The sequence below is a fragment of the Platalea leucorodia genome (assembly GCF_965183815.1).
Source record: "Platalea leucorodia genome assembly, chromosome: 20".
In the NCBI taxonomy this organism is placed as follows: Eukaryota; Metazoa; Chordata; class Aves; order Pelecaniformes; family Threskiornithidae; genus Platalea; species Platalea leucorodia.
In genome coordinates, this window is record NC_138842.1 from 5,210,193 (window position 1) to 5,232,852 (window position 22,660).

Consider the following 22,660-nt stretch of genomic DNA (forward strand, 5'->3'; position numbering starts at 1 on the left):
GTTAGGTGTCTGTCTGGGGATCAGGACTGAAGCTCCTGCTGCTGTGATGTCCACTCGCATCACTCATCCGAATCATCCGATCCACTGGCATCAATCTCGCTAAACTTTAGACAATTACACCTGAGCTGGTCAAGGGGCAGAGATTGGCCCTTGCAGGACACATCTCATCCGACCAGCTTCAGATATCTACCAAAGGACAAGACAAGTTGCTCCCCCAGAACGCCTCTTGCTCTCCATGACTATGAAGGGAGCGTAGACCCTTGGCTCAGGTGCAATGCTGACACAGCAGACGTCTAAATTTGGATGGGCGAATGCCACTGCAGGACACTTACGGCAGTTTTTCTCATCGCTCTTGTCCCCACAGTCATTATCGTTGTCACACTGCCAAATGCTGTTTATGCAGTTCCCATTGAAGCATCTGTACTGGTTCGGCAGACACGTGTTTTCTGGTGCAAAAGGGAAAACAAAAACAAGCTGGCACGAGACATGACGCTGCACTTTCAGAAGACAGGCTGTACTCCTCCTCGCCCAAAGGGCAGCGGAAAGGTCATGCCGACCTCTCACGACAGCAGAAACCTCCTCTCAACATAAAGCAGCAGCAAGAACCGAGCGTGGTTTTACCTTCCTTTATGCAAGTGTTGTTCTTCATGACGTAGCCGTGAGGACAGTCGCACTTCACCTCCCCTGTGGGCAGCACGGTGCTGGACACCCCCTCGGGGCACTTGCAGCTCCTGCCGTTGTTCGACTTAGGCAGGCAGAGCAGGCTGCAGGGCTTGGCGATGCAGGCGTTCTCCCCTGGCACGAGGGCAGGGAGGAAGGGGACACCGTCAGGACAGAGGGCTGGAGACACCACAGGAAGCCCAATTTCACCTGCCATCCCAGGCTTTGGGGTCAGACCCCCTTAAGGAGCCAGCTCTGCAGCACCGAGCACTGAGGCTGGGCTTAGAAATGCACAGAGCCATCTGCTCCAGGGAGATCAAGGGCCTTAAAGGTCCTCCCAGTCTCTTGCAGGCTGCTGACTGGTGAAGCCCTTTGATGGTCTTACACCCATCCGAAAATGAAGTCAATCCCTTCAGCACATTCATCGTGCAGGGGCCACCGCTACCTTATCGCAGCCCAGACAGACAACTAAGTGGAAGACAGAGTTGGTGCAGCTCTGAGACCCTATGCTTTTTTTGGCCGTACAGCACTTTGCACAGAACGGCCATGGTCTGTGACCTGAACTATGAGGTGCCACCACAGCCGAGTGCCCTACGGGCTCCCCCCCTGATGGGGAGTATCTCTCATGGCAGCCGAGAAGCTGGGTGCACCGCTCATGAAACACATTCCTTACGACGGCGCCTGAGTGCTTCAAGCCCTGCAGGAATGAGGATATACTCAGGCTCATGAAATGTGAGCTGGGATGGCCCGGTGGCCTGGGAGCCTGTGGACATGGGGGATGAACACGTTTCTAAATAGCAGGAAAGATCATCTGCACACGCATGCGATTACCTGTTGTCTTTCCTCTGTAAAAGATTTTCATATCCATGACCCCATTTAATCGGCTGACTAAGGTCTCCATTCTTGAGCCGCTGGTTTTGGATGCTCTGAAAATACTCAGCTGTGACCAGTCATTCCAGTAGATTTCATTCTGAAACACAGGCTTTGCTCTTACTGCGAGGAGCACTGCTGCCAGGGCCGTGCTCGTCAGCGGTTACCTGCACTAAGCCCCCCTAACCACTTGGATGAGCGGGGCAATTGAGAGTGCAAAGTCTCCCCAACCCATGGGGAGGAAGATGAGGAAGACCTGAGCTGGGATTTCAGCAGGAAGAGAAGCGGCAGTCACATCTGCTGAGTGGCAAACAGTCTGGGGAAGATAGCACAGCACAGCTGCTTGGGAAAGCTGCACATCTCTTGGATGTAGGTCCCAGTTTCAACTGCACCTGACTGCTCGTTTCAGGGGTGCGTGGGAACGTGCCAGGAGCAGAAATAGAGCAAGCATCACGCCTGCTCCTACCCTCCGAATCCAGCATGCTCAATGGTCTTCCGCTGCCCACCCCATACGTGCAACAACCTCGGAGCGTGTATGCTACAGAAATGCACACCGACGGGAAACGAGCCGCCGCATACATACCTTAAATACAGCGATAGCGTAGGGGTGAGGCAGGCTGTCCAGGATCACAGATCTCTGCAGCCCGTTGAAGTCGACCCTCTCGATCCTGTCCATATAGGCTTCGGTCCAGTAGATCCAGCGGTCATCCACAGAAATGCCATTTGGCCACCGCACGCCCTCCGAAACGATGCACCCAGCCGATGACCCGTCCATGTCGCTTCTGTAAATGCCAGCTCTGGAGTCTCCCCAGTCTGTCCAGAACATCAACCTGACAAGAGGCAGAGAGGTTACTCAGTAACAAAACAGCACATCAAAAGGAAACGGGTTATGAAGCAGAGGTTGGAATACTTTACGTTCCACGTCCCTGGCAAGACATGCCTTTGGAAAGGGAGCTCTTTGCAATTCTAATGAACACCACCGGCAGATCTACAAGCAGCAGAGAGGCTTATTTAGCTGCAGGCTCTGTGGTGTGAGTGCAGCTGTAGGTTACCTTGCATTGAACTGCTCGCTTTAGTGCATACGGCTGAAGACAGCTCAGGTTTGTCAGCGCTACGTTTGCAGCACAGCAGCCGCAGCAAAACCGTACTCAGAAAGATATAACTTGCATTTGGCTCTTGAATTTGAGTGCAGTGAATTTGCATGCATCACTGCAGCTTTCCCCATTGACCAGACCAGTTTTACTAGCAGGAAAAGTTATTTGCTAGTAGGTATGCATGGGTAGGAAAACAGCAGTTCAACTGAATGAAAAAAACAGTTTGTGACCTCTGCTCCGAGGCGGCTGGCGCCTCAGTTGGGCACACGATGGCAAGAGTGGGCTTCACGGGGCAGGACGGTGAGCTGTACCCCGCCGCACTGCCCGCCGCCGCTCCCGTCCCCCCATCGCACCCTTTGGGGCCAAGCCTCGCAAAGCTCTCCGTGCAGCACGGAAAGCTCGTGTTTGTCTCTTATGTGTCTCCTCGTGTTTGCCTCTTATGGGTGTAGCGATGCAGGAGGGGCTGTACCAGCACAGTTTCCCTGGGGAATGCCAAGGCACCCGACTACTTGCGATGCTTTCTTTCTTACCCATCTCGGGGAACTAGAGCGAGGGCTCGGGGTCGTTCAAGTATTGAGGAATTGAGGACGGTGAGTCGCAGGTCTCCGTCTGGATTGGCAACCTAGAGCCGTAACCAAAAACAGGTGGGGTGTGTTTATTGCGGGCAATTCGGAGGGCAATTGCACTGGTTGAAGTTACATGAAATCTGTGGCAGGTAACTACTGCTCCCTAATAAAATAGCTGCTGTGGGCGCAGGGAGCAGTTACTGTGAGGCAGGTGATAAAAGAGGATAGATCGGTGTATTTATTGACATTTCTGTGCTGCTGAGCGAGCAGCCGGCTGTCACAGCGCTCTGTCTGTACCCCACGCTGGCTGCGTGGACCGCGCAAGGATGTTGCTGTTTTCCCCCCATTTCTGCTGCGCGATTCGGGCTCACAAACTGACCTTGGTTTAAGTACGCAGGGCTGAATGTTATCATACCTTGTTTGCATTTAGACTCAATAAAGTGGAATGTGGGACAAGGGTCAGCGTTCGGTAATGCCCCACCAGCAACGAGACTTCAGGGCAGCAGCCAGCTTAGGGCCCGGCCGCCTCCAAGATGCACTGACACAATCACCTCTTTGTAACACGGGTGGGCGTAGCCGTACCTCAATTTTGGGAATCCCAGCATTGACCCAGTACAGCAACTGACTGAGAGGTTCAAAGGCCAAAGCTTCTACTGTTTCCAGCCCGGTGCTTATGATTATTTCTTGCCCAGAGCTGCCGTTGAGACAAAGACGCTGGGGGGAAAAAAAAAAAAATCAGAATAAAAGATGAGGAACTTCCACGGCCTCAAGGTGAGCGCGGTCAGGCGTCTGAGGCAAGCTGTAACAGATGGCTCAAAGAGGAGGAGTACCCAAGATAAACCGTTGTATTTCAGGGTGTGTATGCAACACCTGCCCCCAGTGCGAGGCAGCTCCCCGCCTCACCTGTATAATGTCAAGAGTGACATCGGCCCAGTACAAGCAGTTGTGGTCGTAGTCGAAGTCCAGGGCGACGGCCCCTCGCAGCCCGGCCAGGGGCAGCTCCTCGCTGACGCCGGAGGCGAGGTCGTAGCGGTGGATGGAGTAGCGGGTGGCGTAGAGAATGAACTCATTCTCCTCTGCAAGAACAGGCAGTGCCTTGTTTAGATGCCTCTGGCCGTTTTAGGGTACTCAAGGGGCAAAAAGAAAATACCAGGTTGTTTGTTTTTTTTTTTCTTACCCCTGACTGCAGGTTTTAGCACCTCAGCGTAACGGAGGGAAAGGCGCTTTGTCTCAGGGGGATTAGGTTAATGAGAACGCGCTAATAGCCTTATGCGGGTCCCGCGCGCACTCGTGCCCGGGAACACACTGCGGCCGTTGTTTGTTCCAGGGGCTGAAGGAGGAGGTAAGGACGGCAAAAACCGTCGTGACCCCTTCCTTCCCACGTTAGCGTGCTGCCAATTAGAAACAAAATACTGATCTGCTGTTCCTCAAAAATCTCATAAAAAAGAAAAAGGTGGGTGTGATGTAAATCTGCAAGTCCTAGGGGACACCGGCACCGCAGTAAATATCCCAGAGTCGGTTTTGTTTCCAATTTGTGCAGAATCGAGCGTAATGGGATCCTGGTCCGGGACAAAGTCTCCCGGGCATTAGCACACTACCAGTAAAGTCCAATAATACTATTAACGAGTAAAGCTAATGTCAGTAAGTAACTCTGGCTGTGCATCCCTAATGAGATTATACGGAGATACGAAACTGATACTGTACGTGAAAGTGTTACCGTGGTGCGAGCCAACACGTATCTGAAGACGATCAGCAAATACTCTGGGAACACGGCACTTCAAAGCCCAGCCCGGTGGGGACTGCAGGTTTATTTTTCAATCAGCAGGGCCCTTCTCAGCATGACTAACACAGCTCTCCAAATAGCTCAAGAGGGCTCGGAGGGGTGAATAACATGTCAGGAGGAAAACTAAGCACAGCATTGGCGTGAATCCCAGCAGAGGGAACGCTTCCCCAGGCACCCGCCAGGCCGTTTTGCACCTGGAATATCTTTTGCACCCTGAAAAATCTCAGGCCGGTGCAGGGAAACCTCACGGTGGCGGGGCTGGCTGCTCTGCAGCCCTGCGGCTCTGCTCAGCCACGGCCCCGGCTCGCCCTGCCCGCAGCACCGGCTCAGCCATCCCATCCCTTGCACGAGCTCTTCCCTGTCTCAGGCTCGCTCTCGAGCCGCTGCGCAGCAGCATGCTAATCATGCAGCTTGTGACGGCAGATTAAATTAAAGCAGAATGCAAATAACTTTGGCAGCACAGGAGCACGAGACTGTTTCAGTGCCTCGTACGTTTGAGTGGAGAAAATAAGGACGGAGGCAAAGTCCGGTGGGCACGGGCGTGAGGACGAAAGGGCAGCATCTGCCCTAGTCTGGCCCCAAGTAGAAATAGTTCAACTGCGTACGGTGGCCTGTCTCAGGGTGGTACCTTCCCAAGCATTTCCCCGGGATGGGGGTATCTTTGGTCTACCGCCTGTCTTTCTGGTTGGGCTCAAACCCGCTGCAGCGAGGACGTGACCGGGATAAGAGGGTTCCTGCCCGCAGCCTGCTCTGAGGGCTTCAGCCTCCCGTGACTTCAGGAGCAGAGAGCCTGCACCGCAGGCTGAAGCTGCTCCTGAGCAGGTCCCTCAGAAGCCCTCCAGGCCCTGGACAGGACAGGAGATGACGGATTTGTGACCCACCGTGGCATTTCAGCTTCTGTGTCATAGGTTTTGTCTGAGAGCCCTCTGGGAATTTGTGCGTGGTCCTTCAGGCACCAGCCAAAGGTTTTATGAATGAAGCCCTTGTGCCCGAAGCAGTCCTGTATGTACTCACCAGCTAGCGGGCATGGTACCAGCTCCCCTTCGAGCCGTGACTCAACGTCTCCACCTGTACAAGTGTCCCCAGAGATCTTTCGGTAGCTGCAACATATACAGGCCGGGCAATTTATTTCATGGTAACTGTTAACACACCATCATGAGCAGCTAGAATAAGCAGCGGTGCTTAGTTGCAATGTATGTCCAAACATGCAATTTGTTTACTGCCGCTCATGGGGCGTTTGTGTGTGGGTTTTGGGGTTGTCTGCGGTTTTTTTTAATCACCGATAGCATAAATTCCCGGCATTTGGAAGATCAGGTTCCCTTCCCAAGCACAACACATACCCTCGAGTCTTCTTGTAAGTTGAGCCAACAGGGCAAGGGACTGGCGGGTCGTACGGTTTCCCAGCGAATTCAGGGTCAGGGACGCAAACTTCTAACGATAAGTCGTCGCTCAGTTTAAAGCCAAAATCACTGCAAGGAGAAGAAAGATGTAAGGAGGGAAAGGGGAGAAGGAAAAAAAGGAGCCATGCTATACTGTCACTCCTCTATTTTTGCATACAAGTTTGAAGAACCCAAAGTATCTCAGAAGTCCATTCATATATATTATCAGTAGTTAGCTGCATAATAATATCTTACAGCCAGACAGCTTCTGTCTTGAAAGAACATTTTGCAAAGAAGCCTGCCGGTGGCTGAGCAGACTAGGGTAGGTGAGGCAGCAAGGCACAGAGGAGCCAGCGTGCCCTCAAAACCTGGCTCCAAGCCCCAGTTTTCCTGTTAGCTGGCTTAGCTCACTGGTCTGTGTCTTGGCTTTTCCTGTCGGTAAAACAGGAGTTATGCTGCGTCCGTTCTTTGGAAAACGCCCTGGAAGGGGTTATGTCGGTCTGATTTTGCAAGGAGTCCAGGGCTGTGATTCTGAGGCAGGAATCGGATCCCACCAGCCCTATTCCCAGTCTGGTCATGGTGGCAAGCCAGACTCCTTTCCAGTCTCCATCTCAGCATCGGACAGGCAGGTCTGAACCCCTGTCCTTAACTGCATGTACTGGGCACTCGAGCGGTCTGGCCTTGAGCTCCGCTGAAAGTCCAGTCCCTGAAAAACAGTTCACTTACTAAGCCCAAACATTTGCATCAGATTGCCAGAGCGTTTCCTAATCGGGAGAGCTGTGCAGTGTCAGTAATGTGCAAATTGCAAAGAAAAATGGTATAGCAGGGCCAGTTGCATCCCTGTGGCTGAAGGGTCACGAAGCATTTTAGCAGAGGCTCTCTATGTATGATGGGAAATTGTCCGCCATCATCTGAAAGAAGGTGATGGAGTCACGATACTTTCCTCTTCGATAGAACCTTTCAGAGGCTCCCAAAAGGCTCTAAAGACATTAATTCTTATGCCCTGTTATTAATGAAAGGATGTTTTCAGTCTATTTAGTTTCCTCTTTGCTATAAAATCAAGCAGCGATACAAAGAGCTCAGTAAATTGGATGTTTGTTCACTTTGATTGGTCACAGATATTTATCTCAGACTTACAATCCAGACTAAAATAAATTAATTGGCATTTACCATTCAAAGTCTTCCCTTGTACAAGAGCAGTTGGAGACCATGACAGGCCTGTCAAAATCTTCCCCATTGAAACAGGTCGCATGAGGAGTCCTCCTTTTGAAAACGGTTTTATGCCCTAGTAAGCATTCATTGCCTCGCTCGTCGGAGGGTGACCACAGTTTGTAGTCGTTCTCTGTGCAAGGGACCCCTAAGAGAAGCAACAAGGTTGGGGTAAAGAAAGGCACAGCCCTTGCTGCAACCCAGACCGAGGGTTTAAAAGCAAGAGAGTGCAGGTGTCCCTCTGTCCTGGCTGCCGATGCGTGCCCGGCAAGGATGCGCAAAGCGCGGTACCGCGTCCTGCGCCAGCGCCGCGCTGCGCTCCGGGGACACGCAGAGAGCCTTGCTCTCAGAGGAGGTGCGAAAGACCTCTCGGGGGGAGCCGCAGGCTCCGAGCAGCCAGCCCTGCTTCTCAGGAGGCTGCGTTATGCTTGGCTTCTTGCCATGACTAGTGCCATCAAGACCCAGGATGCTCGGAGAAAGAGCAAGGCGTGCTGCCACCCACCCACGCACCACGATAACGCCTGTTGCCCCTTCCCTCTCCCTGCCCTTCTCTGGCACAAAATGAGCGGTTTCCCCCTGATTGCAAGGCTCTAGCCCTGGCCTGAAAGAAAAGGCAAAGCATTTCAGCTCAGAATGTGCAGCAGCACTTGGTGACAGGAGGCAACAAGCAGCTCTGTCACGGTGACAGTGAATTTGCAATGCCTCATTTAAATGAAGTTGTTCTGGTTACCAAACAGATCTGTTTCTAACAAAACGTCAAGGGAATCAGTTATAAATTTTAGTCAAGCAAATTCCTCTGCTGGGTTTAACTGCTCTTTGATTAAAATGCTGCCTCGCAATCAAAGCTGAAATGGGTTATAAAACATTCATAGGCACAAGCCTTCAGAAGGTTTTTTTTTTGTTGTTGGTTTTGGTTTTGGTTTTTTCCCCTTTCCTTTTCAACAAATCCCTCAGCGAGGAGGGAGGAGGGATGGGGAGAGTGCAAGGGACACGAATGCCTTCAGCAGCCGGGTCCACATGGACATGAGACGCGAGGGACAGGGCACCTGAACGCAGACGGTGCTACCGCAGCCGATGCCCTCTCTCCCCCGGCTCTTGTGGGACGGCTGGGGCAGTGGGGTCGGTCTGCTGCAAAGGGGACTTGAGGGCATCTCTCTATGGTGTCTTTTGGAAAACAGGACAGAGGGCAAGAGCAACAAAGGTTTTCTCTGTGCCTGATTCGTACGTAGGCACCCAACTTCCCGTGCTTATCAGTGGGACTCTTAAGTGCCTTAGATGATTAAATAGCTTGGTTCGTAGCCTGAGGTCTCTAGGTTGATTTGGGCTTCTGAAAACCTCTCCTGCACCCCCTCCTCACTCTCAGCTCCCCGGAGATGGTATGGCAAAATCTCACTTACACCCACAGGGCTGCTTGGGGCAGGCTGCGCGGTGCGGGAACCGACTGGTTTCAGGCGAGGGTTTATTAGCGTGTGTAACCTGCAAAGTGGCTGGGTGGAGACAGGACGGCTCTCCCGCCTGCACGACCAGCATCAGCGACGGCTCTGTCGCCCGTCCCCTTACCCAGCACGTCAGTGGTGTTGATCTGCAGTATCAGCCAGCTGTGGCCATTCTCTTTGTACGAGCCGAAGATGGTGAATATGGTGCTTTTCTCCCCGGGCTCGGTAAGCAGGCCATACACAAACACCGGCTTCTCTGAGAAAGTGAACGTTTTCCAGGTTTCCCCTTCGTTTGTGCTGTACCTGGACAAAGAGGATGGGGAGAGCTGCCAGGGGCAGGTCCTGCCTGCCACAGGGCACTGTCTCCCAGCCCGAGCCCTAGCGGCAATGCCCCTGCCCTGCCACTTACTTGAGCTGGTCGGTCTCGGTGCCTTGCGCGATGGCCACAAGAATGCCACCATGGTCACCCCAGGTGTAATAGTGGGGTCCAGACAGCGCCTGGAAGAGAAACGGTGCCGAGGGGTGCATCAGAGCTGTGCTGAATTAAGGGAAAAGCTTGGCTGGAAAGCATCCTTTGTCAGAAATGCTGCCTGACCCGTGCTAACGTTTTGGGTCATCTGGGCTGAGGCAAGTATCTGGAGGCACCACAGAGTCAAGTGTTTATGGGCCAACATCTGCTGTCAAGAGCAGCCAGCCCAATTTCCCTAAATGTATAGCTGTGTTTAAGAGCGGCACTGTGCCCCGGACTCTCCTCCTCCCGTGCCGTGCACAGGGAAAGATTTAATGGACAAAGCGCCATTATGTGAAGCCAGAGCCAATCGCTCCCCACCTCTCAGTCTGCAACTCTTTGTCACGTCTGCGAGGTCTTCCTAGGACTGCGGATAAGTGTTGGTTTTCAGGCTGTGTGGTTTTTTGAAGACTTAAAGAGAAATGGGGCTGTGGCACGCAAAAATCCATCCCGTAGAAAGAAACTTGTATTTCACGCTCCCCTCCAGCTCTGGCGACCACCAACACAAAATCACCTTTGCTTTCCTACCTGGGGAGCCCAGCGCAGCTCAGGATGAAAACGGAGAGCTTGTACATGCCTGACTCTGCTCATACTACACGCTAACGCGCTTGGGGACGTTCTCGCGCAGGGCACTGAACGCATTGTTTCTTTCTTTACTGTGCTGTGAGACCATACCAGTGATCTGGAGAGCAACGAGCCTTCCAGCCTGCTGCTTGCCAAAGCCGAGAGGAAGGAGTTGTATTACTGCTTCTCAGCTGAGGAACCGCACCGCTGGGTCATTCCGCGCCTCTGCTCGCGATACAAAGGGCCCGAATAAGTCAGGAGCTCGGCATTGTTAACTGTGGGTCAACGCTTCCTTGGCATGTTTTAATTGCACTTCAATGCAAAGCTGCCTGCGAGCCAGGGGAGGCTGGCACCTGAAAGTCTCGGCTTTTGGATACCCTCCCCTGGCCATGAGCGCTCCTGTCTTGCCGCAAGGCTCCCGCAAGGAGACACGGTGGGTCCCCACGGCCGCTCCCCAGCTGAATTTCGGAGGCGCCCGCTCTCAGCCGGGGCCAGCCTCTGAACCACCGTCGGCTTTGGCAGCAGCCAGAACTGTGGCGTGTCCCCACTGCCGCTGCAGCTGCCCAGACATGAACCCAGACCGCGCAGCACTTACGGGAGGAAAAGGAGGCCATTTAATTCACGGGATTAAATAGCTTGCAGATGTTGAAATACCATATTACACTCGCAGCAGAATGCGCAGGCAGACCACAAATACTGCCGCAGACCAGAACACCCACTTAGTAAACAGCATCAAACTCCCCATAAACCGAGGGCGACATTCTATTTTTCTGGAAGATGCCAGAGCTCCTCCAGATACTCTCGTGTACAAAGTCAGTCCTGTCTAAAAGGGGCCAGATGCCCCGTGCCAGGGGCAAGTCCTGCCAGTTGAAGAAAAGAAAGAGAGGAGGAAGCTCTCCTGCGTTTGAACCCACCGCTTTCACCACGAGGCTCATCTCCGTGCCAACCCACGCCTGGCCCTTCATCTAAAGGCCTTTTTGCCTTGGTCTCAAGGGACATTCAGCACCTTCCAGCTACAGCTCTTGGATGCATACGTGGAGGTCACCTTTAATACCCGAAGGCTGCACGCCACTTATCGACATAGCTTCCAATGTCCTACCTGCTGCACCACCGCCTTGGCCAAGCTGGCAAGCAAAAGAGCGGCCTTACCTCTCTCCACCTTGCTCCGGCACTGCTTGAGACATAGACGTTGGTTTTCCTTGCCATGTTCTTGCCAACGGAGCCTAGGAGAATGGGAGAAATTATTCTTCCTGAGGAATGCAAAGTAATTGCTTAAAGTGAAGCCGGATACCTCTAAACTATTTTTATCTCTGAGCAAAATGACAACGACTGAGGAGCTGATTCTTCACGCTATAAACTAACCCCTTCAAAAGCAAATATTTTAGACTATTACAAGTTTTAAAAGCAGCTGGGTAAAAAACTATGGCTAGGAACATGAGCAAACAAAATGTGCAAATGTTTTCTTCAGTAAAAGAGCGAGACAAACAGGTATTTCTGTATGTTCAAGAAACTCTTCACGTGGATAGCGGCAGCAAAGAGGATCAGAATAAAGCGGGCAAGTTTTCTCATGTCTTTGCGCTGCAGTAAAATATATATGCTGTAATTACTGGACAGGGACTGCAGCGGAGAAGGGACAGCAACGCATACATTTTAATTGCATTTTTGTAACCTGCACGTATAAACTAGATGCTGCCAAGTTCTTTGCGTCCTGACAACAACGCGCCCCAAGCCCCTGCGTGGCTGTGGGAAGGAAAGTAGTACCGGTGGCGATGATCAGCCCCGGTGCCGACTCCTTGGAGAGAATGGGCATCCTACGCAGCTGGAAATTAAGCAGCTGGCTCAGGCGCTGGGCCAGGTGGAGAGAGCAGCCCTGAGAAAACTGGAAAAGCAAAACACAGCGGCATTAAACCTTTGCCCCGTGCTCGCCCATGCCCTTGTCCCACCTAGTCCGGCCCTCTCTGCTTGGAAAGGCGAGGAGGGACTCCTTCGCGGCAGGATTGCCGTTTCAGCCTCGGTTGCGCGGAGCTTTTCCCACGGTCACCCCCCTGCCCCTTCCCGCCCCGCGCTACCTCGCAGTCTATCTGCTCCCCGTAGCGCGTCTGCGCCGGGGGCTGCAGCAGCTCCCAGGTGCCCCCCTTGTCAAAGGTGATGACGGAGCGCATGTTCTCCTCGCTGAAGGAGCCGTTGATCAAGGTGGCGATGTAAACGCCCCGCACGCCTTCGACGCGATGGAAGTCCGCGAAGGGCTCGTTGGCAAAATACCTGCGAGGAAATGCAAAGGTGGGATCAGTGAATTGCAGCCTCCCTGGGTCTGGGGAGCAGGGGCCTGTCAAGCCCAGGGATCGGGGAGACGCTTTGATCAAACACAGCCAAAAACTACGAAGGCTTTGGCCAATTTACTGCAGATGATTAGGCGCATCCCACATTACCTGACCAAGGTGTCACTTCCAGCTCCTCCCGGGCTGTAGTAGAGCACATTTTCTAAAGACAGGGAGAACTTCAGGCCTTCTGCCTCCGAGATGTAGAGGTTGGTGCGGTTGTTATCGTGGCTGACGCACACAAATACCTGGTCCTCCGAGGCGTCGGCAACATAAAATTCCTTTGGGATGTAAATGACAGGAAAGCAGGCTTCATACGTGGGGGCGTACAAGCAGGGTTTATGTACAGGTTTAAAGGCTGGTTTAGCGTTTCCTCTCAGCTAGCTGGAAGTTAAGTCTTCCCTCCACCCATTTGTACTTTTTCCCACTTGGGCAAGCAGGTATCTTCCCTCTGCTTTTTCTGTCGCGTTTCTCCTCCAGTGATCACTATCCTTCGCCCTCCGCCCCGCACAACCCACTGGCAAAGCACCCCACAAGCAGCATTGGGTGCCAAGCCGCATCGGCGCCGGATCTCTCTCTATGACGGGACCCCATCGAGGCCGGGGGCATCTCACAGCCGGGAGCACGCCCTGCTGCTCTGCCAAACGCCCAGCGTACTTCCCGTGCTCTCTGTCGTCCCTGCCAGCCTGGGGACACCATGGCACATCTGGTTCACGGATCACAGACTCTTTGCAAACCCTGGCCGTCCCCCCAGGCTTCCTCTGCCTGCAGAGACGATGGATGCTCCAGGCTGTGCCAGTGGAACCAGCACATGCTCAGCGACCTAGCACCCCGCGCCCTGGGAAGAGGTACTGTCCCCAAAAGCAGAGCCAAAGCGTGGAGCACTGAGATCAGCCCCTCTCTGGGTATCTGGGCTTTGCTGCCAGCCTCCATCACCAATGCCAGAGGAAGCTGGTGGCTGTCTCTTTCCAGATAGCCTCACACCCAGGATGGTACCGGCCCTGCACAGTGCTTTGGGAACTCCAGTATTTCTCCAGAGCCGTGAATCACTAAAGCACCATCAGGTGAACCACAAGATCATCCTAACGTGAGCTTTTGCTCAGCCAACCCCCCCGAGCAGGGTCATACGAGGTCCCTTCCCAGCTCCAACTCCTGCAGTGCCTGGTGAAACGCAGAGAACTGCTGTTTGACATCTGAGGGCACCCTTGGCAAAGGAGGAGGTCTTCTCGGAAATCACCGCTTACCTTAATTGGATGCTTGGTTACGAACTGTGCCACGCGCATCGGCTTGCGGTTGAAGGAAACCCAGAGCTGGACCGAAGGCGGCTGCGAGCTGCCTAGCAAACGCTGCGGCAGAGCAGAGGGACACGTTAGGAGCAGCTCTCGTCCCTGACATCACCCTCGTCTCCAGCAGCGGCCGAAAAGCAGACTGGGGCAAACCCACAAACCGCATGCCGGGGACTTCGCCCTCCCTGCATGCGGGCAAAGCGCGGCAGCTGCCTGGGACGGACGGTGGGGAGCAGCGCTCCCCGTTCACGGTTTACGTTGCCGCAGTCAGCGCTCGGCAAGGAGAGAAACTGCCCTTTCTGGCCAGTCGGGTGGAGGTAAGGAGGCTGGTTTTAATTCTTCCTCTTTCTGCAGAGCCATCTGTCCTTTCCTTCCTATTTTTAACGATTTGCACAAAATGAAAGGCACCAGTGTGAAGCCAAAAAAGTAAAAAGCTGGGGGCAACTTATTTCATACGGGATGCCAACGGTACGAACCTAAACCCAGATTTAGGCTCCAAAAATAAGCGGCCTGATTTTCCCAGGCTCCGTCTCCCTAAGCAACCGCGCCTCCCACGGAGAGGAGCAGAAGTCAGAGTCCCCCGTGCCTCCGCCACCCAGCTTGTCTGCTCCCCAGCACCGCTCCTGCTGCGGCCGAGGTTTGACGCAAGTGCCTGATTCCAGACCTGGGGGTATAATTTCCAAATCAGGGGTTTGCAGCAGGCCGGCCTCCCTCCCAGCCTCTGTGTTTCCCATCGGTCTTTGCCTCGGCAGGGAATACGGGAGAGTTAAATGTTGTTTAGTGTAACGCCAGCCATTAGAGCTGTAGGAGAAGGCATGACGGTGGCCCCTGTGACCCCTGAGTCCTCCAGAAGCAGAAACAACTCTGAGGAACCCCCAAATTGAGTTGGTCCTTGGAAAGGTCCCGACTCAAACCTGCCTCGTTCTTTCAGGACGCTGCTCCCTGAGCCCAGTGGCTTCTCTGCAGGGACACGGACCATCCCCCAGGCTTCACCCCAACACCAACAGTGAGCCTAGATAAAGTCTTCTGGAAACCACACCAGGCTTCAGATCAGGCATAGTGCCAAGGGGATGGGCCCTAAGAGTTGCAGGCTGTGCTACCTGCAAGAGAGACTTCTGAGAAACTGAAAGTGCTCTGCAAACACGTTCCCTGCCAGCATCGGACACTGCTGCGGGCGCTCGGGTGGCCGGAGGTGACACGCTTGCGGCTTACTGCCTAGGAAACCCTACGTGGCTTTGCGAGGAGTCACCCTAAATGGCAAAGGCTGCTTCTTAAAACAGACTCAATGGCAGCAGCAGGGGGAAAAGCAATGCTGGCATCTTCTAAAAAGAAAACTGCTCCTTAACTTCCAGAAGGAATAGGACTCTACCCCTCCGGTGTTGTGCCTCTGGTCATCTGTAAAGGGCTTGCCCTCAGTGAAAGCTTCAAAAAGTACAGCGTGCCTGGGCTGCAGAGGGACCAAAAGACGGCTGCTGCTCACCCGCATCCTCTTTTCTAAGGAAAGCAAACTGAAAATCCAGCTCTCTTACCAGGCTGGAGCACGTCAGGCTACTTGGACCTAGTCCATGTTTGATGGTAATCCTCTCTGACAAGTGGCCTCCTAACCACTGAGCTGCCGAGCCACATCCCCCCTTCCCCTGCCACCCCCGCCTCGCCTGCCTTCCCAGGCATCCTGTGGTTTTCCCTGGGACCCAGCACTTTGCAGTCTGACCTATTTCTGCCCAGCCTGCTGAAAGCAGGCGTACGGGAACGCCGCCACTCCGAGCCCCGCCGGGAGAGGGGCATCGGTAGGCGTTGCTTCGTCCGCGGCAGAGCTAGGTTGAGCAGGGAAGGCAGCTGCAGGTAGTCTGAGCGACACCGCCCCAACAAGCTAAACGCGAGGTCCGAAGGCTGCGAGGTACAGCAGCGAGTAGTGTCATCCCTAGCGAACGCTCTCACCGTGCTTTAGACACAGGTCCCAGCTGAAAGCAGAGCTACTGCCTGCTGGGGCCATGGTGGTACTGTACCAGCGCGTCGACCGTCGCCCTCAGCGGTGAATTGCTCGCGTGACACTTACCACAGATTTTGTTGCAAACATGTATTTGTCCCTGAGCTGGAAGTCTTCAACGTCTTCCAGGATTATTTCTTTATTTTCTCGGCTTTGAAAGAAATCGGTGCTGCGAATGACAGTCGAAGCCCCAGAAGGCTCGTGCCGCTCGATGTACACTGTATTTGGCTTATCGTAGGGCTCAACTCCCCTGGGAAGAACAAAAAAGGCAGCGGTGGTGTTATTTCTGTGCTTACAGAGCAATGCAGAAGGTAGTGGGTACCAAGGAGCGGGAGCCCTTTCAAGCGATGGGGCGGGCGTGCAAGAACCAGGGGGAATGTGGAGCACCCCCGGGCGCCCGTGTGGGCGGCTTTCTCCCGTCACATCGCAGTGCCGCATCCCCGGGGCGCAGGGTCTCTGCTGGGCGAGGGGAGCAGGGGGACGGAGCATGCTTTGGTAACCTGGGTCCTTGGTTTGCGCAGGGCAGCGAGCGAGGCGAGAAGTGAGGAGCGAGGGAAGACGGGAGCTGGGCGTAACATGCAAGCGCGACACGTACCAAGAAAAAGACTTCACATGTTCCTGAATCATTACCCAGGTCCGGCCGAAATCATCCGATTTCCAGAGCTGCAACGACAAAGGTGAGAGATGCTAGTGGGACTGGGTAACCAAACAGACCCAACCCTTTCAGAGACCCAACCTCAGGCAGCAAAGGCAGGACGGACACGCATCCGTCGCAAAACCGTGAACAACTATGATGACTTTTCTTTACGTGGCAGCTACCCAAAGGAACACCAATCTTTCTAGCTGCAGGAGAATAACCCGAACAGGAAAAAATTGTGCTTTAGTTTCCTACCAGAAGGACTTCCCACTGTCTGTTGATCCAGTTTTACGTTTTTTGGGGTTTTTTTTTTTACTGGTTTTACAGTAACTCAGAAATAAAAATAAGTTGTTATAATGTACTCATGGAGCGCATTAGCAAGGGTAAATATCTGGGCAGAGCCGCCTCCCCCTCGGAGGCCGTTACAACCCCAAGCACAGCAACACGCTGCTGTTGCAGATCTGCGGGCATTGGTAGGGCAAAGGTCAAGAGGAAGGATAGCATCTTTCATTGCGCCAACGAAAGCGGCGGCGATAAACACGCCAGCCCGCAGGCACATCAGCTCCTCTGCTAATCCTGTCCCTCGAAGGGCACGTGTCCCTGAGACCTGCCCATCTTTTTCCAAGAGCTATGGTGGCACCCAAGCTGCAATTTTTGCCTCTTTTTTGCAGGTACACGGATATGGCCAGCCAGACTCCAGCCTCGACAGTCGGTCCAGCAGCCCGCCCAGGGAAGGCACCGCTCCCCGCCAGCTCTGGCCCCCCAGGAAGGCACCAGCGGCGTCCAGCACGCACCCTGCTGCGACCGTGCACGTACCCTGCTCAACTGTCCCCGTTCACGTGTCGGGGGATGGTTGTTTCATCTCCAGGTTTTGCTTACGCTGCCTGTGTCTATCTGAAAGTGCTGTAATTATTTACCAACTTTACCCAGAAGCTCCAGGAGAAAAAAAAGCGTTTGTTTTCAAGAAGCAATTTGTTATGCAAGACCCAAAGCCAAACCACACGCCCGCATGAAATACTGCAGAGGTCAGTCCTGCCTCAGCTGCCAGCGCTCCGCGGCGAGTTATGACCACACTAGTCAGGGAGATCGATACGGTCGGGAGCGGTGTGGATGAAGGACCAGCATAAATGAAGGAAAGGAAGCATTTAAGGCGGCCATCCTGCAGGTTCTATATCCTCACCGCTCCAGAGGTCAGAAACCAGGCTGACCTGTAAGGAAGGGGGTGTCCTGGCCAATTTGGGACAGCTCTGCCCACAGTAATCCAAGATCAGACATCCTGGACGGTCAAAGCACGAGCCCATGCGGCGCCGGCACGAGGCAGGGTGGCTCTCGGCTTGCCGTAAGGGCTGTGGGGCACATAACGGGCCAGGGGAATGCCACAGCAGGGTGCAGGACGCTGGCCCTCCCGGCTAAACAGAAGCGTTCACCTGTTTTTTAGGATGAGACCTGTCGGAGCCCAAGAGGAGGTTGGGGTTCCTGCTATGCAGGAGGAGGTCTGCTGCTCTGAAGGGAATCGAGAAGCCCTGAATATTGTTGCAGAAGTCGGTGGTGATCCAGAGGTACGGGACGAAGGCGTCCACGAAGATATACTGGGAAGAGAGGGACCGAGAAGGACAGCAGGTGGTCAGCCTCCAGGAGGTCAAAGCAGAGCTTGGCTAGTCATAAGAAAGGTACACATCCTGGGGGAGGCTTTGGGAGGGCAAACTCTGGAGGGGAGGAATTTGCCTGCCCCAGCCGCTCCCTCTCCCGCCACGCTCCGATGCTCCTGAGCATCACAGAGCTGTACAGGAGGTACGGCAGCGTGCCCGGCACATCCCGTCTCTGCCCCAGGGACCCCCCGGGATGGCCCGAGGGGCTCTCCTAGGAAGCGAGAGGACCGTGCAAAAACGGCCTTCGGTCCCTGCCCGCAGGAGGGGCTCGTCCCTCCCGGCTGCTGCAGCAGAAAGGCCCGCGTGAGCACTTGCCCTGTGTAAAGGCAGGTTTTCAGCGTCACCCACGGATGCGGGTCGGGCGGCCGCACACCCAGGTCCCCTGGTCCGAGGGCCGTGCCGCATTCACGCTATCAGCGGCGTTAAGCATCGCTGCCCCATCTACGAGCCCCGCTGGGCACCGGCTGCCGCATCCTCACCCTCTTGTTGTCGGCCGGGCTGTGGTAGAACTGGGCGATGGCCACCTCGCTGCTGTTCCCCCCACTGAAGCTGAACCTCTCCGAAATCTTCTTAAAACTCTTCCCATAGTCATAAGACACATAAACCTGCAAAGGAGAAGCGCCAGCGTGAAGAGCGCAAAGCTCTTGTTTCCCTTCTGACGGATTTGGTAAAAGTTCAGAAAACTACAGGAGAGGAAAGCCTTAGAGATTGCCTGAGCCAGCCTTTCAGGGCTCGAACCCGTGGGGTAACACAGAGGATATTAAATTTTTTTTTTTTTTTTCTGCCTCTGAACTCAAACTCACGGGCCTTTCTTTCATCTTCCCAGTGCACGAGAGAAAGGCAGGCTGTAGCTCAGCAGCCGCCAGCACAGAACCAGAGAAGGTGCCCCGGGACAACGCCAGGTTGCACTACTTACATCGCTGTTTTTGGGACCCAGCAAAGACAGGCTGTCTCTGGCCAACGCCACGATCACGTTGCTCTTCTCTCCCGCCCAGTGAACGACCATCTGATTGTGGGAATCATTGAGGCTGACCTGCAACGCCAAGGAAGAGGGCACCATGAGCCAAAGCCTCGCCCGCAGGGACAGTCGGAGAGCAGCTGCCCACACCCGCTTGTACCGCTCCTCCTCGGAAATGCGCAGAGTCTGGGGAAACTCGTTCAAACCACGGGCAGAAGTTAAACAGTCCAGAAAGGAAAAAGCAGAGGGGCATCGTGTGTCCGGCTCTTCAGACCTCGGAGGGGCCGGGAAGCATGCTTGCGGGCACGTTGGGCTGAGCTCAGCTCCAGCCCAGAGCACTAAAACGCATCAGGATGGCCCACGGCTGTTGGGTGTGTGCAAAGGGCTTTATCTTTCCACTGCCGCTTTCTGAGGCTGCTGTGCCTTCATCCTGCTCCCACCTCTCCCTGCAGTCTCATTGAAAGAGCCCCCCTCCTCATTTAAACTACAGCCGAGCAAACCGGCGGCAGCTCATCGTGACGGGGGTTGGAAACTTCTGCCAACGCGATGGGGATTACGCAGACTGTGCCGCCGAGCCAGGGCTGCTGTCACTTATACTGAGGGCACCGCAGCAGTGGTATTCAAGCACTCGCTGCAAGCCACCAAACAGTTAAGAGAAGGCTGCCCTGGGGTGGGTGACGACGGAGCACGGCCCCATGTAAAGCAGCATCTCTCATGAACATGTTGGCAAAATGCGTGTGCCTAAAGGGGTCAGTTTTCCCTTTATTCTTCCTCAGAGAAACAGGATTTGAGGAACAACGAGAATGAAAACTAAAACCAAGGATCGAGAAGTGATTTCAAATGCAGGCTGGTAAAGCCAAGGGCCACAGGGAAACAGTCACCCCTCTACAGCGACTTCTTCTGTAGCCGAAAGGACGTGCCGGTTTCCAAAACAGACGCAGTCATACACAATCCCATTATTCCCCGTGCGTGAGTTGTATCTGGCAGCGCTGTAACTGCGCTGGTCGCGAAGGGCCCGTTTCTATGGGGAAGCTATCGCAGCATTGCTGCAGCGGGAGCTGAAGGTGCAGGCGCCTCTGGGAAAACCCCGGGTCTGTAGCGACCGCTCCCAGCGAGCGGGAACGGCCAGCCTTGCCGGGGAAGCCAGGTGAAGTACCTCAGCAGCGGCCGCAGCTCGGCCACGGACGGGCGCCCCGATCGCCGCGGCAGCGGATGTGCGTGCCTGAGCCCCTGGCAAGCCACCGTTGCCGCAGCTCAGCCGCCAGCTGGTAACCCCTAAGCTCATGGCCTTGGGAAGCTGTAAAAATACAGGACTAAGCCCTTCGTAGGCCTGATACCCTGCGGCTCCCGCTGGCCCCGGGATCAGCGAGGAGCGCTGCTCGGAGTAAGGGGCCAGTTTAACGTCTGCCAGTGACTGGCAAGTAAAGCACTTGGAAAAACAAGGTCTTTATTCTGGAAGAGGGGAGGGTGAGTAAACAGAAGCCCTCAAATCCCTCTTATGCAATAGGCTTACACAAGGCGGGGGGAAATCAAAACCTGGCAGGGAGGCAGCGAGCAGCCCCCAGGGCCGGTGCCCCCAGGGCCGGTGCCCCCAGCTGCACCCCCGCCTGCCCGGCCAGAGACCCCCCCCACCAGGCAAACCAGGCCGTGGCACTCAGAGAGCAAACACAGTGGAGATTTAGGTCAGGCAGCAGCATCAGCTACAAAGCAAGCCAGCGGTAGCCTTGCGCACCCGCTGGAAAAAAAGAAGCGACGCTGTTTGAGGATGCAGGGAAACAGGGCGGAGAAGGAGGAATTGCTGATGCCCGCTGAGACAGCAGGCATACAGCCTCGGGTCTGAAATCCAGAGCAGCTCTGCATTCCCAGCCCCAATCCCCCTCCCCTCCTTTAAAAGCAGAATAACCCCATCGAGATCTCCTACATCTATATTAGTTATTTTGGGTGCAGCTTTTTTGGGTTCCCAGCTGTGCCCAGGCTGGGGCCGCTGGCTTCAGGCAAACGGCTAGGTTTAACAGCCCATCTAGAGTTTTGTTTTTATTGGGAGGGGAGGGGGATAGCAAGGGGGATCCCATAGTTGTGCATTCAAAGACAGAAGTGAGCAACCCTGCCCGGCCTCCCTTCCCCGGGAAAGCCCCTCAAAAGGGAGATTTGCCCGCTTCCCCCCAAGGAAAGCCAAAGCCTAGATGTGCCAGACATCGCCCTATGCGTGCCCTCCCCAGCTCCCCTCGGCCAAGAGGGGCTTGTCGCTGCCTCCGTGGCCATTTCAGTAGCACTTTGCATTTTTTTTCTGCGAGAAATCTGACCCTAGGACAGTTTCAAAATCAGAAAAACCACAGGTGACTTCTACCTGTGCCTTGCTTTAACCTCAGCAATAAACCTCTACAGCTTTTTTTCCTGTGAGCCAAAAGAGACAGCGAGCCCCCTCCTCGGAGCAGGGAGACCTGGGAAGTGTAGTGAAACCCAAAGAGCAGGGGTACTGTGTTTGGGCTCGGGGCAGCCAGCTGAGCCTCGTTACTCATTAGGAGCCATGTGATCTCAGGCAGCCGAATTAGGGCAGAGCTCCTATATAAAGGCCAAACTGGGCATGAGTGAGGTTTGGTTCCCTGGTAGCAGGGAGGAAGAGCAGCACTGAGTGCCTTGGGGCTGTGCTCAGCAGAAAGTTTAGGAGTAGCTAAAGACTGCTAGAGCATGTCTTACTAAGGGGTGTAAAGAAAGAGAAGCCACCAGAAGGATGCCTTACACTGTAAGTCCCCCGGGAAGGGCTCGTGCACCAGTGTCTCAGGTTCAGGAGCCTCACGTGTTTGTCTCTGCCGGTTCCCAGCGCGGGAGACCACAGCCGGCGGCTGAGCAGCCCTGCTACGGCCCTTTGGAGCTTTGTGGGGATCGAATGGCTCAGGGGAGCAACAAACGGGACCCCGAGCCTTTGCTGTCCAGGCAGCAGCGCCGCATTGTGCCCCGGGTGAAAAGCACCTGATATCCCATTGACCAGGATGTTTTTTGTGAAATAGCTTTGCAATAAGGCGGCCGTTATCCCCGACACGAGTAACCCTGTCCAGCTTGCTGGGACCAGGCTCCTTTGGCAGGAGCCTGCTGTCACAGAGTCCCCCACCTCCCCTGACGGAGGAAACCTTCCTCGGGAACCAGTTTAACCTATGAACGGCCAACGGCTGGTGCCTAATGGAAACAGCACTTAGCATAACTTCCACTTAATGGGGAAGTGTTTTGGTCTTAGCCAAGTGATTAAGTGTATATGAAATATGCATGAAATTCTAATTCATCCTCCTAATATGTAAGGTGCCAAATGAAGTCCAGGAGCCAAGAAATAGCAGAGACTGCTTGTAGCTCTCGTTAAAGTAGTTAATGCTGCTAGCTTTGCTCACACTATATACTTATTTTTTGTTAACAGTATCTTCCAATAAATGAATCCCCTGGAGAAACGGCACAAGAAGACAGCCCCCGGAGCTGCCGTCCCGTGGGAGCACCCCAGAGCAGGTACGAGCTCCTGCGCGGCTCAAGGGGCGTAGCTGGAGCCTGGCTGGGCTGGGAGGGGGAACGTTGCCTGGAGGCACAGTGCTGTGCTGAGACAGTAGCGGTGCCCTGCCAAGCCTCCCGAGGCAATGACCGTCGGTAGGCGAGCAGACCCGCGTGCGTAGCGTGCAGCGCCGAGGTCCTCGAGCACCCGGCGCCGAGGGAAGCGCCCCGATCCCACGTTCCTCGGCACCTGCGACGCCTAAGTGCTGGCTCTGCTTCCCGTCG

The 22,660-nt window shown here is 54.6% G+C and overlaps 1 protein-coding gene across 2 annotated transcripts in view; it reads right to left on the reverse strand.

The window, feature by feature from the left end:
- Positions 1–22,660, reverse strand: part of SORL1 (sortilin related receptor 1) — a gene marked incomplete at both ends in the record, with an annotated part of 48,736 nt that overhangs the window by 18,912 nt on the left and 7,164 nt on the right. For both annotated transcript variants that reach the window (XM_082330854.1, XM_082330853.1), the window contains 22 exons: positions 333–446; positions 622–795; positions 1,492–1,630; positions 2,114–2,360; positions 3,155–3,246; positions 3,773–3,904; positions 4,094–4,266; positions 5,988–6,073; positions 6,314–6,442; positions 7,523–7,709; positions 9,122–9,300; positions 9,407–9,495; positions 11,219–11,292; positions 11,831–11,948; positions 12,139–12,331; positions 12,499–12,668; positions 13,632–13,733; positions 15,730–15,910; positions 16,256–16,323; positions 17,725–17,886; positions 18,426–18,551; positions 18,863–18,979. In XM_082330854.1, the coding sequence (XP_082186980.1) occupies positions 333–446; positions 622–795; positions 1,492–1,630; positions 2,114–2,360; positions 3,155–3,246; positions 3,773–3,904; positions 4,094–4,266; positions 5,988–6,073; positions 6,314–6,442; positions 7,523–7,709; positions 9,122–9,300; positions 9,407–9,495; positions 11,219–11,292; positions 11,831–11,948; positions 12,139–12,331; positions 12,499–12,668; positions 13,632–13,733; positions 15,730–15,910; positions 16,256–16,323; positions 17,725–17,886; positions 18,426–18,551; positions 18,863–18,979 (3,052 nt within the window). The remainder of the gene's footprint in view (positions 1–332; positions 447–621; positions 796–1,491; positions 1,631–2,113; positions 2,361–3,154; positions 3,247–3,772; positions 3,905–4,093; positions 4,267–5,987; positions 6,074–6,313; positions 6,443–7,522; positions 7,710–9,121; positions 9,301–9,406; positions 9,496–11,218; positions 11,293–11,830; positions 11,949–12,138; positions 12,332–12,498; positions 12,669–13,631; positions 13,734–15,729; positions 15,911–16,255; positions 16,324–17,724; positions 17,887–18,425; positions 18,552–18,862; positions 18,980–22,660) is intronic.